The sequence below is a fragment of the Leptinotarsa decemlineata genome, unplaced genomic scaffold, assembly GCF_025532065.1.
Source record: "Leptinotarsa decemlineata unplaced genomic scaffold, Ldec_3_MD MMD2_tig00000505_RagTag_RagTag, whole genome shotgun sequence".
NCBI lineage: Eukaryota > Metazoa > Arthropoda > Insecta > Coleoptera > Chrysomelidae > Leptinotarsa > Leptinotarsa decemlineata.
This window is the reverse complement of record NW_027412549.1, coordinates 7900487-7914660: the sequence shown is the minus strand read 5'-3', so window position 1 is coordinate 7914660 and position 14174 is coordinate 7900487. Positions and strand designations below refer to the sequence as shown.

General features: G+C 32.1%; 1 protein-coding gene across 1 annotated transcript; it reads left to right on the top strand.

The window, feature by feature from the left end:
* The first annotated feature begins 6004 nt into the window (after positions 1 to 6004).
* Positions 6005 to 13868, top strand: LOC111511988 (GTP-binding protein 10 homolog). The gene is made up of 6 exons (XM_074173855.1): positions 6005 to 6221; positions 6270 to 6487; positions 8029 to 8247; positions 11298 to 11536; positions 13253 to 13376; positions 13588 to 13868. Exons 1-6 carry the CDS (start codon positions 6094 to 6096, stop codon positions 13821 to 13823), a joined length of 1164 nt encoding a protein of 387 aa, XP_074029956.1. The 5' UTR covers positions 6005 to 6093; the 3' UTR covers positions 13824 to 13868.
* The last annotated feature ends 306 nt before the right edge of the window (positions 13869 to 14174 follow it).

Sequence of the window (14174 nt, the reverse complement as noted above, 5' to 3'; positions counted from 1 at the left end):
CTTGTTGTTTAATATATACAGGGTGTTCCTTAATAATATGCGAATATATCAAGGATGTAAATCTACGTGAAAAAATAATAGGTTGCCATATGAACTATGGTCCAAAAATGTTTCATTACAAAGGTATGAGGTGTTGAAGTTTGGGATATTTCAAAGGCATTGGGTAAGCAGTGAGTTTATAAAAGTTTAATTTTTCAATTAAAAATTATGTTGAACTTCAACAGTGGGGTGCGGAATATGACTTCGATATTTTTGAATTCCTCTCTCAATTTGGGATGAAAAAGTTCTCAAGTTTTTCACTACGATAAGTCTTCTTGGCCAAAAAATAAAAAAAAACTTGTCTGATATATTACTGAAAGAATTTATTATATTGAACGATTTTACTTTAGTTCTTGAATCACTTGGACGGTGAAACTTGATAAAACTGCTCAATTTTCGATTCAAAAAAGACTTATCCAATTTAACAGTGGCATGTGATTGGCCATTACCTTCAATATTTTGTTCAATTTCAAACAAGAAAGATATCTTGAGCTTCTTTGGTGACATACGATTATTCAAGAAAAAATATTAAAACCTTTGTATTGTCCAATTGCACAATTGATTTTTCTGTTAACAGTTCTTTCTTGTGGACAGATTTCAAAAAAGTTCTATGTTGGATCAAAGGTGATGGATAGAATTATAAACAATTTGTTACATATAGAATTGATGAAATACAAGATTTGACAGTTGCAAGCTTTACGGAAATATGTCCCTGGCAAATAAAATGCTGAGGAAGCAACAAGGATCACATATTCATCAAATATTGACTCAAATTACAATAGTTTTTGGTTTCAAATTCCTCTTTTTTTAATTTGAGTGATTCACTACTTGGACGATGGAAATGAGAGAAAATCCGCCAAACATTTTGTTGATTTCTTTATTTCTTCATCTTTTGCCTACCTATCAGAAGTGCACCAGTTTTCCAAGTGGCGAAAACTTGTGAAAAGTGCAGCAAAGGTATTAAGGTTTTGCAGGCTTCTAGAAAAACATAGTGGGAAATAGATATCGTTCTGGAGAATTAACCATCAAGGTAATAGAGAGATTGTGTCTCAAAAGAAGGCAAGAGAAGAACTTTGGCAAGGAATTGAGTTACTGAAAGCAAAAGGTTAGCTCGCTTTTCAATCTTTCAGCATTCGTTGATGATGATGAACTTCTGAAAATGCAAACCAGAACTAGTTAGGCTAGATGTTTAGGTGAACACGTAAAGAAACCTGTAATTTTAGATTTAAAAAAATGCTGCTGTTAATCTGATATTACAGAATTCTCATGAGAAGAATCATCATCAGGGAAAGGAAATTGGGAATATTTGCCATTGATGCGCCTCACAACAGGCTTAAAACCATTTACTTACACTGGTATTGATTATTTCGGATCATTGTATGTCACAGTTGGGAGGTATGAAGAAAAACGGTGGTGAGTTCTTTTCACTTGTATGGCAATTTGTGCAATACATTTGGAAATCGCACATTCCCTCACTGCTGATGATACCCTACCGGGGTCCAACCAGACACCTTTAATGAGATAATGGCAAAAATTTCAAGGGAGACAGTGAAGAACTTTCGAACTTGATCACGAAGAAGCTAACTCAACAAATGACGGAGATTGGGACACTTGGTACTCCACATATGGGTGGATGCTGGGAAAGGTTAATAGGCTCAGTGTAGGTCAAGAAAATGTTGACAGTTACTTTAAAGAAGGAATCTCTTAAGATTGAAACATTATTAACTTTGTTTCCAGAAGCTGAGTATGCATTGAATATTTTGTCTTCTACTGATAGATGACTTTGGGCAAATTATGGGAGTTTTAGTGAATGGAATATTAATAATCTGTGAATAATGATCAGATATATGAATCCTCAACTGTTTCATTATATTCAGCCTCAAAAATGGAGGTACAATTTGGTAGGGTTTTGGTAGACATACCAAGCTGGCCTGAATGTTTTTTGCTCCGCAAAACTGCAAGTTTCTAGTGGTGACAATATATTTTTATATCTAATGTTGTATATCAAAACGAAGCATAGTGCAAGAAAATCAAAAGTGATATTATCCTTCATTGATCAATTATTACAGATTTTGTGCATAATACGGATCCACCTGAATGAAAGTGTATGTAAAAAACAGTGCTGATAAGTATTTATTGTCTGTAAAAAATGCTGATATAGGATAGAGTTTTTGTTGACTCTAAAGTAAGTACAAATTTACACAAATGAAGGGTAGATTCAAATGCTGTAAGAAAGACTTTGGAACCGTTTTTGCATTACATGTTTGGACATTTTTCATCCAAGTTGTTTGGACCGGAGAAATGAGTATAGAGTGGTTTCAAAATTTACTGTCCTCTGAAAAGCTTGCTGAAGGATTCAGAGAGAAAAAAACAGACATCCTGGTAAATGATGTTAAAAAAAATTGAAGGAAGATGTAATCCAAAGAGATGAGATTATAAACCAAATAGAAGATGAGAAACTTGAAAAAATAAATGAATTAATGAGAAGGATAGACGAATTAGAGAAAGAAGCTGGAAAAAATAATTGCAAAAAGGCAAAAATGATGTAAAAAAAGAGAAATAGATTGCTGGAAGAAGAAATAAGAAACAAAACAGATGAGCTGCACAAACCTTGAAAATAAATTCAGAGATGCTTAGCACGATTATATCGTTGGAAATGAACAAATGGAATGGATGGAATGAAATTGTCCATCTGAAGAACGGATTGACTCAACTTAAAAGCACAAAGGAAAACTACATTAGAGAAATAGCATCATCTCCAAGCCGAATAAACTGGAAATTAATAAAATACCAACACACGCGTGCAAAAAGAAAAGAATATTAATTGTATCGTCCGGTAGCTTAGTGGAAACCTTATTTAAACAAACAGAAGAATATTCCATCCTATCCATTGTAAAACCAGATACCTCCGACAGAGAATTAATATATACTGCTACCAACTTTGCAAGAGAGTTTACTAATAAGGATGTTGTATTAATATGGCCAAAAATTCTCTCTATGAATTCACTGGACATAGTAAATTCCAAACTCAATAACACACCATTATTATCTCTGAACCTTATAGGTTTGATATGAATATGAATCAACTGGTTTATGAAAATAATCTTCTCATCAGCAAGAAACTTCTCTTCCAGAATAATAATCTGATCTTTTTCCTAGATTGCAACCCACTGCGAAGGAGCAATTATAGTAGGGATGGAATCCACCTGACGAATAGGGCCAAATTTTTTGTAGGAAAAGCTATTTTGAGCTTGCTCAAAGGACTTGAATTTACTTCAATAAGGAACGGTGAACGTGATCAGATCGCGTTTATAAAGGACTTGAACCATGTTAGTGCTTATACAAATAGTGATGATTTATCAAAGGTGCAATTCTTAAAACATCCTTCTAAAAATATCACAAATGAAAATAATTTTTTAGGAATGAAATAGATAAACTTTCAAATCCCTTAATGCTTTTAAATATTCAATTAGTCAGAAATGAAAGTGATGAATTGCTCATATTCCTAGATAGTTTACATTTTCCGGATATAATCCTGTTAACTAAACACTGGCTCCAGCCTGTTATAGAAAACTATACACCAGTGTCCTACAACAGAAAAATATCAGCTCATGGTGAGACACAGATACTTATTAGAAAATGTTCGTTTGTAAGACCTCGCTTTGTAAATTTGAACAAATTTGATAATCTTGAAGAAAGGCAATTCGAATTCTCCTTTATCTATAAGGAAATTAATATGTATATTATATGCATTTATAGACCGCCATCCTTGAAAGCTTCAATCATCTTAACTGGAGATTTTAATTAAATTATGACGAGTCCTTTAATACGCTGCTGCTAAAAAATCTTTTATCATTTGCCTTGTTCATGCACGTTCGAAATGCTACTCGTCACTCTATTCACTCGGCAACTAAAATTGATTATGTTGGTAGCAATATGCATGAGAAATGCAGTTCTTCTTGTTATAAGTGCCGGTTTATCTGACCATGAAGCGGTTTCAAGTACATTTGATATCTGCTTTACGCAACCAAAAGTACATAAGTATGGGCGAATATACAGCAAAACAAAATTTAATAAATTCAGAGAATCAGCAGGATTTTCACAGTGGAATAACATTCTAGACCTAGAGAAACCCTTCCAATCTTTTCATGAACATCATGTAACATTTTTCTTCAAGTCCTTCCCTTTACAAAAAGTTCGGGGTAAGCATAAAACAAAGCAGTGGTTCATTGCTGAAATTAAAACGTTTTCAAAAAATGTAAGATGCCAGCATTATATGAGAAAATATACTAACGCAGATTTTTTCTACACATACTTCACCAAGTATCGAAGGATCTACAGGACACTTATCAAAGTCGCTAAGGAAAGTTTTTACAAAAATAAAATTAATGAATCTGATAATAAATCCAAAACCAGCAAATCAAAGACTACTCTGGTCTGGACTTTGGCCACCCTATTATAATAAATTACTCATTTCAGAGAAGTATATTCCCAGACTTCCTGAAAACTGTCATTGTAAAGGTAGTGCCTCAGACGAGCTAGCAAATTTACGGCCGATTTCTCTTAATATCAGCACTTGTAAAAATAATTGTGAAATTTAGAATAACATAATTCTTGAAAAAAGATAGTATAATATAACATAATCAGTACGGATTCCAGAAGAAAAAAAACTGTGTGATGCCATCTTTTCATTTCTCCAAGAAATATACACAAATGTCAACTGCGGGGAGGCTGCAGCCGCCGTGTGTTATTCAACTTCAGCAAAGCTTTTGACTGTGTTGATCATGAAATACTACTGACTGAACTTCATCATTATGGCTTCAGAGGAGTAGTAAACAATTTGATAGAATCCTACCTGACTAATCGCACACAAATGGTTAAAACTTCATCCGTTTCTGTACTACTGGTTAACTGTGGTGTTCCGCAAGGGTCCTTATACTTAGCCCACCCTTTTTTGTTATACATTAATGATTTGATGAGAATAGATATCTCGAGTAAATTTACAATGCAAACGAATTTTTGTCTTGCATAAGCTACATTGCTATATTCATAGCAGAAACAGTTTGATTTGAAAAAAATACGGCTAACCGCTTTTCTACACGTTATCAAAACAGTATTAACTTACCCAGACCGATCTCTACTTTAGTGAAGGACTCTATTATTTATAATGGTTGCAAGATGTTCAATCATCTACTTGATTTTATAAGAGAAATCAACTCAATAGATACTTTTAAAAGTCTGTTTACTTTTTGCTGTGTAGTCGTCCGTATTATACGGAAGAATTTTAGGCGGATACATTTTTAGTTAATTTTTTTTCATTGCTAAGGGTTTTAAATTCAATTCTCCTTTATACAAATGTGCCAGAACCCTTCGTTTTACTTGTTTTCTTGTTTCATATATGACTAATTGTAGCTATTTGTATTTGGTGTTTTTATTTATACGAGAGGTTTGACCACAAGAATTCCATGTTCTTTTTAACAATAAAGTATTGATTGATTGAAATAAGCATACCAGAGGTTGAAGGAAGGAAGTGAGTATATATTTTTTAACATGCAAGTCTAGTAAACAGTAGGGACAGTAGGATATAACTTGTAAACAAAAGCCTAACAGTTTTCACATTAATGTTAAAAAATAAAATAGAATAATCATTTCAATGTAAATGAGTGTATGTGAAAATTTTCAGGAATTGAAAAAAAATTATTAAATACATTTAGCAATAATTCAAAATATGTTCTCGTAATAGTTATTTGAAATTCCTTAGATTTTACGTCTGATTCTTTGGCAAAACTTAGTGAATCCATCTAAACTTTTAAAAAACAAGGAATCTTCAGGTATATAATGTTTTAGTGTGATTCATTCCTATACATTTTTGTTGAAATAGAATTTTGTATGAATTTTACCGTTTCACTATTCTACTAAAATAACTTTGCAAGAACCCCCTCTGTTTGACAAGCATCAAAAATCTAATCAATTTGGCAACATTGCAAGAAATAAATAACCTAGTTTCTTGTTTGTATTTTTGTATAAAAAATATGAGCAATAAAACATTAAACAATGGTTCAGTTTACGAATATTCTGTTCGCTAAAGTACACAAAATATCTAGGAAATATCTCCGTGCAGGTTTCAGGGATAATTTGAAAATTTATGTACAAGGAGGTCCGGGAGGAAATGGCTTACCAAAGTATGTACCATCTTTCTTATACATTCAATTATAAACACGTTTTTGTAGGTTTGGTGGTGTTGGAGGTAACGGAGGAAATGTAATTGCAGTGGCTAAAGATGGTGTGTCATTAGATGATGTATATAAACAAAATAAGAGTAAGCGCCATATAGCAAAAGGTGGAAGACATGCTTCCCATAACTTCATATTAGGGCCTCCCGGAGAAGATTTGCACATTGAAGTACCTGTGGGTGTATCATTGATAACAGAACTGGGTAAAAAACTAGGTAGGTAAGTGAAACAAAAAAATATGTATTTTAAACTGTATAAATAAACTATTGCATAAGTTGAAAATTATTTTTAAGTCCCACTAGATATCGCTGAGTCTTCAGGCGTAAAATGAATCTAACAGACATTCTTTTCCCACATCTCAATGCATGTTTTTTCAACTAGGTTGTCTTCATTAGGAGAGGATTGTTTCTTAAGTATTATGCATATTTAGAGGAGTGAAAATTTCACTTGATTTTACTGACTTAAAAATGATTTTTGGACTGGAAATTAATTAGTGGCCGTAAAAAATCAATAATAGTTATCTAGCAGAGTGTTTGTAAAGACTGTACGAGAGGAAGATAAAGGGAAATTCATCTTCTCTCATAGCTAATCTGTTCTTGAGAAGTATTGAACTGGAAGCAAGAGAAGAGTTTGATCACTCTCCACCGACTTGGATCTGACATGCAGATAATGTTTTTATGATTTCAACAAAGAAATTTGTGTCGTTTCTTAAGTAATCCCTAAATATTAAGTTCGTTTTATCGTTTACCAGCTGTCACCCCCCCCCCCCCCTACGAACAACAACTCTCAAAAGTCAAAACTTGTGTGAGCTAAGGAGTAACGAGGTCTTACCTTTCAACGTGTGATTCCTAGAATGGGTTGGACGATAGGTTCACACAACGGTCTATTGAGAGAGTGGAGCAAACCACCCACAACAACCTGACCCGTTAGTTCAGCTGGTCAGGTTGCCTATGGTTTAGAATTTCATATCCCTGAGAAGAATACTGGTACATTCAGATATATTGCGATAGCTCCCTTTTTCCACGACAAAAATGGAGTGAAAAAAGCTGGAAGCAATGAGTATCTTTCAAGCAGTCAATAAATTAATTAGAAAATGTAAATTTAGGCAATGTCTTTCTAAATCCTAGGTTTTTGAAAAAAAAACAAGTTTCATTGTTGTTCCATATGAGCCAAGATACACTAATGATTTGAATCTAATTTCTCTTCAACAAGTGTCAGCTTACCCTAAAAATAAAAATAAATATTAAAAGGACTGGAATGTTCAAAGCAAGTTGTCAGGACTGTGCTAGAAAGTATATCAGTCAGACTAAACAAGCTACTAAAATTTATTTCAGAGAACACAGGCATATTCAACAGACCAGAAAAGTGTTGAATCTACAAACAATTGTTACTCAGCACGCCTTGGAAAATGGCCATATAATAAATGAAAAAGGTGCATGGTCTATCTACACTTGTTTTTATTAAAATTAATTACTTTCTTCCTTATGATGTTTCTCAGACTTATTGTATAATGATGGGAGGAATAAAGTCAAAAAGTTGAGGATTTAGTATCGGTTACCTCCTAATGATGCTAATTTGGTTCGTAAAATGCACATTGAGAAGAGTGATGCAGTTCTGGTGATGCAGTGTTGAAGTGTTGGTCTAGTGTGATGAAATTCTGTGTGAAAATCATTCGAAAATAAAAAAATCTGCTTTCCTTAGTCAAATACTTTTTATGAAAATTGTTATTAACTGATTATAAGCTTTGGGTTTTTAGGTGAACTGAATAATGAAGGCGAAGAGGTTATGGTAGCCAAGGGTGGAGCAGGAGGGCATGCAAAAAATGGTTTTCTTGGCACTAGAGGACAAGCGTATCATGTGAGATTGGATTTAAAGTTGATTGCAGATATAGGATTGGTGGGTTTTCCTAATGCAGGAAAAAGTACACTGCTAAAAGCCATTTCTCAAGCTAAACCAAAAATTGCAAGCTATCCTTGTGAGTAGATTTTTTAAATTAAATAATCTTTGATCATCTATCGAGAGGCTTACAATTCTTCCAGTAGGTGTACATCTCCAAATCCACAGAATCTCAGTATTGCTATGATTATATTCAATGCATATTCCATTATTTCAATCTTGGTAGACTATTTGGAGTGCTGGATTGATTATTTAAATTTGCTACAAATATTTTCAGTACCACATTCAGTTCTTTCATTACGATTTTAGTACTCCCAATTTCTAGTTGAATGTATGATGTGAATGTGATTTTAGAGAGAGAGAGAAAATGGCATTACCAACAGATACAGATTGTTATCTTTTATAAAAAAATATTGTTGATGTGGTGAAAGACATTGGGTAGGTATGTCAGTTTAATGAGCCTTTTTCCTGAGAATTGTACAGCAAACGTGTCACGAGAGGCAGTACTAGTAGTAGGGACAAACAATAAACTATTTACATGTAAAACAGTGTTATTTACGTAATATTAATTTATTATTTAATTATTTAAAAATATAAAAATTATTTTGTGCTAGTATAATGCCAACAAAGCATTGCTGTTTTGCGAATTGTACGTCGGATAATCGATATCCCGAAGAAAACATGTTTTTTATACCATTTATAAAACCTCATATTAATGAGGTTAGATGTAAGAAATGGATACATGCTTCGAGGAGAGTGGATTTAACAGTGCAAAAAATAAATAAATATTCATATGTATGCTCTAAACATGAAATGAATAGTAAATTTTTCATAGTTAATTACCATTGATTAGAATGAGATATAACCTCAATCGTTTATTAAATTATATTAATTATATTTAATTAAATTTATTTCATTACCATCTATATTTGATTCATATTTCACTCAGAAATAAGTCTGAAATTCTTAATTATTTTAAATTTCTTTTATTACAGTTTGAATCTACCGCTACTCGTTTACTAGAGTCTGTATACTAACCTGTCTATTAATTTACTTTTTTTCCAGTTACTTTTAAATTACGGCATGCAAGCCAACGTTTTAATGTTACAACATTGTTATCCTTTACAGTTGCAAATTTTAGTTTTGCTCCAGGAACATTTTCTTCTGTTAAAAACAATTTTTTTTAATTGTTACCATATGTTTATATGGGGATTAGGCAGTATTTGTCCCTACCGAACTACTAGCGCTGCAAGTGAGTGATTTTTCGTACTTCAGGAAAAAGGTTCATTGAAAAGTCACTTCAGATCACTGTTAAGATAAATATCTTTTTTAGTGGAGGTGGATTTTTTTATATGCTCATCAAATACTATTCTATTTTGGATGAGATTTTGCAGAGATGTTGAAAATTTTTCAGACTTCATCATTGGTATGTGGTTTCACTTCAAGATATTACCTACCAGCCCGAATTTTGTTCTCTTTGATTATATATCTTCGGCTGTGAAAGCTCATGTTCTTATATTATTTATCGTTTGTTTACAGATTCTTAAAACAAAAATTATCCTGCGACTTTCGCGGTAATGGCTAGTATGATTCACAAAAATAAAAACGTATTGGATAGAGAATTGAAATACATATCGAATGAGGTATTATATAGAAAATTACAATCAAATCTTACACTAATTCACAAAATAATCAATGGTACCATTAATTCACCGGAACTTGTTGAACTTATAACTTCAAATGTGGATCTAAAGAGAAAAGGATATATAGATGTCTTCAGAGTACTCTTTTATCAAATCAACTATGGCCAGTATTAGTCTATAGGTATAATTTTGAGACTTACAAACACATACAATGTAAATTTAGAACTTTTGAAGTCATTGAAATCATCTAAAAATACTGAAAAGATTGGCTTATTTTCGCCTTTCTTTTTTATATATTGTTCGATAAGGACTGTAGTTACCATGTGGGCCGGGTGTTAAGATATTTAAAAAGAGAAGACAATTCGGAAAATTAATAATGGAAGGCACCAACCTTAATTTGGTTTCGGAAGGTCTTCTTGCCTTCTGATTCCACTTCCTAATATTTGTTTTTGGGGTACCCTGGTGGCGATCTTGAAGGATGCTGTTTTGGTGGTAAATAATAATAATTTTTTCACCCTACATTCAGGGGAACACACGTTTTTTGCGGAACACGCGTCTTTTTCCGAGCACACCTCTTGCTTGTCTATCCTTTACATTTTACGACCGTCTCCGACCTCCGCGCGTGCGTATAAGGCCGGTGTCATCAATGATGAAATGATAGCAATAATAATAATAATAATCATACCTGAACCCACATACAGTAACAGGTGAATACCGAACATATATCTTTCCTTACATCTAGCTGATAGTTATAGATTATTGTTCCAGTACATATGTGTGAATTTGTTAATTGTTTTGTAGAAAAATGAGCAATACTGTTAATAAATAAATTTTCTTCTTCCATTAAAAAAAAGTCAGTAGAATCCTCTCAGGGACGAGTGATGCAACATTATTGTCTTTTTTATTCAAAAGTACTAAAAATGATACCTTTCTACACTTTTGTCCTGTTCAAAATTTACGTTCGAACTGTATTTATCAATTAAGTGTGAAATATCTATCATCTGTTAAGTTCTAGAGCAGGAAACTAATGTTATATAAATGTATCCTCACATTTATTTTTGTTGAGGAGCATAATCAATTTTACCAATAAAGTTTTCCAAAAATGTATATTATTTCTGTACAGTTCATTTCATTTCTTCATAATATTTTCAGTTTTTTATTCCTTCGAATCCAGGATTTGAAGGATTCAATAATACTTCTTACTTCAGAAGTTCAGTACCCGTTTCAATACCTCAGTACTCATGTTAATTTGGCATTATTTATTTCAGTCCTTCAATATTGATTTCAGTATCTTGTATTCAACTGTGGTGTACACATTTTATGTCAGTTTTTATTCCCTCGGCTTTCATGTATTCAGATTGAACATTGCTTCAACAACTCAGATGTTATTCATTTATTTTTTTATATTAATTTCGAATTCACATTTATTTTTTTTTTCTATTTGTTTTTGATTTCCATGTTTTTACACTGGTATGTTTTGTTTTAGTCACAACTGTAAAGCCAAATCTTGGCATCTTAACATATAAAGACCATCGTCAAATTTCAATGGCTGACTTACCTGGACTCATAGAAGGGGCTCATGCCAACAGGGGAATGGGACACCAGTTTTTGAAGCATATAGAAAGGACAAAACTTATTCTTATGGTTGTTGATATTAATGGTTTTCAATTGAGCCCTCAATATGCTCATCGGAGTTGTATGGAAACTGTCATGCTTTTGACAAAGGTGAATAATATTCCTTTGTGATATAATTTAATTCAATATAAGTGAGAAGAGAAGAGTTTTTTAAGAGTTTGTAGAGAAAGACTTTTTGACTTTTTCCTTCTCCATCATTACAGTGGATGTGGGAAATGTCTGAAGAAAGGATGTAAATGTATTAATAAATGATCTTAACAAAAATGAGAAATCATGTTTGAAAGTTTCTTCCGGATACAAACTGAAAGAAAAAAATCCATCTGAAACACTACTTTCAAATATATGAACATTGAATTACATAGAAATCACATTTTTCCATTCAGTTTGTACTCCAAACATTCGTAATGTTTATGTTACACAACGTAATATAGAATTGAATATAATATTTTTCATCAGTAAACCATACTTACAATTCATAGCAACCATAATGAACATATAGAAGTTAATCGGACTAATCAGAACTAGATGTCTAGTACAAAAATAATGTAATTTATTTCACATTCACTTTGAATTTACACAACTCAGAAGGTTTATCATTGGAATGTGTTTATACTCGTAGATACTCGTCCTGAGAATTAAATGATCTTTTAAATAAAGCATACAATAAATTTTTCAGTTGATTCATATTTTCTGGATCTAGGTATATATCTATATATGGTAGCATTCAATCTGCTATATCCAGGTGTACTTCAAAGTTTTAGGTGAAAAAACCAGTCTCAACTACTCATCAGCACCTTTTTGAATAATTTCGAAAAACGAACCACTCAATCCTTGCAAAAGTTATCCAAGAATATTCTCTGATATGGGTTTGAAAAACAAGTATTTTCATCCGAAATTTCGAAGTACTCCTGGAGGTTGACGTTTTCTATGTAAGTGAAATTTAATGGAAATATTTCATGTAAACAATTAGACATGTATACATTCGTTCAGATAGTGATATAGATCACATAAGATAAATAAAATAAAATTAAATAGTGTAAAATACGCTTCACATGATGAACATACAAGTAGCAAGGTACATATCATAATTAAAGACAAGAAATATGAACATGTTAAAACCAAAGAACAGGATAGAATCCCAATGAGGAAGAGGCTTACCTACTCACATGCACATGCAACTACATGATCCAGATAATCATCTATGGAGTAAAAACAAGTGCAATGTTGAATATTCATGGACCTTAATTTTGAATGATGCCCAAGACACATTGTCATCTTTGAATTGTTGTGGCAAAGCTTTTACAATTTTATACTCGGAAATCTATAGGAGGTTTGTGTTTTTGTTAGTCTGAATAATGGAGGGCAGAGATCACTGTTTTTCCTTGTATTATAAGAGTCAGTGTAATGGTGAATTCTTTGATATAATATGTTTTTTATCAATATCCTTTCATATATTACGATTTGAATCGCTCCTGTGTATGATATTTGTTTGAACTCCATTACGAATGTTTGGAGTATAAACTGAATGGGAAAAATTATTTCTGTATATTGCAAAGTTTATAAATTCAAAAGCTGTTTCGAATATTTTTTTTGATACAGTTTGTATCTGTAAGAAACTTCTGTTCATGATCTGTACATTTTTGTAAAGAGTTTTTATTGTACTGTAATTAATTTTTTTGTTCCTTCCTTCGGAAGTTTTTTACTTTCTATGTAATGAAGAAGTAGAAAGCCAAAAGGTGTTTTCCAAAAATTTTGGTTTTCTTTTTGAATCTAAAATTGACAAAAATAATAATTGTTTTCACTCAGGAACTTGAAATGTACAACGAAGAACTACTTCTTAAACCATCGATGATATTGATAAATAAAATGGACTCAGAAGGTGCTTTTGAGAAATTTCAAGAAATGAGAGAGCATTTGAAAAATCCATTAGGTATGTTTCTGAATGAATTAACAAATTGAAGAAATATAAATGTACATCGGAAGTTATTGGAAACACTCATTTCAACCCGCATGTATTTCTAAAAACTTTATAATTATTATTTTATTACTATCCTTTTTATTATTATCTTGTCAGAGTCAACGATGAATCACTTTTTATAAATATTTTTGTACAAGCTTTCAGAGATTTATATCCTTTTTAGATTTCTTCAAAAATTATCCTAACGAACTGCGACCGACAAAACATTTGAAGTTCTGTGATATAGTTCCAATATCTGCGAAAGAACACCCCGAAGATGTAGAATATGTCAAAGAGAGGCTGCGTAACTTACTGGATGTATTAACAGAGCTCCAAGAAAATGAAGAAGTAGATAAAAGTGATGAGGTTTATAATGAAGCAAGGAATGTCTTATCAGAGAGAGGTCCTGCTTTAATATAAAATTAAAAATATGTAATTATTCATAATTAAATATTTTGAAAATTTTTCATGCATTTTCAAATTTTGATAATGAAGAAGGTCACAGAAGGTCTCATCTTAACTCATTTTGTAATATGTGCCATCCATGTGTAATCAGACACAGCAACAAAAATGTTGGAGTCCATTATTCTGATAAACATGTGGTGGCTGTATAAGGAGTAAAATTTTAGTAAAAGCAGTAATATTTTGAAAATGAGTTATAGAGAAGTTGCATAGATGCAACGTTGCTTTTTATGGAGCCCATGATGAAATATCTAAGCCAACCCTTTTATTCAAAGTTACAAAAATACCATCTATGACAAAAGTCTCAAT

What these genes read in the sequence shown, in the direction of transcription:
- LOC111511988 (XM_074173855.1), top strand. Translation starts at nt 6,094, where the DNA reads ATGGTTCAGTTTACGAATATTCTGTTCGCTAAAGTACACAAAATATCT. An exon ending in AGAACTGGGTAAAAAACTAG is followed by an intron (nt 6,488 to 8,028) that starts GTAGGTAAGTGA and finishes TTGGGTTTTTAG; the next exon opens with GTGAACTGAATAATGAAGGC. An exon ending in CTGTCATGCTTTTGACAAAG is followed by an intron (nt 11,537 to 13,252) that starts GTGAATAATATT and finishes GTTTTCACTCAG; the next exon opens with GAACTTGAAATGTACAACGA.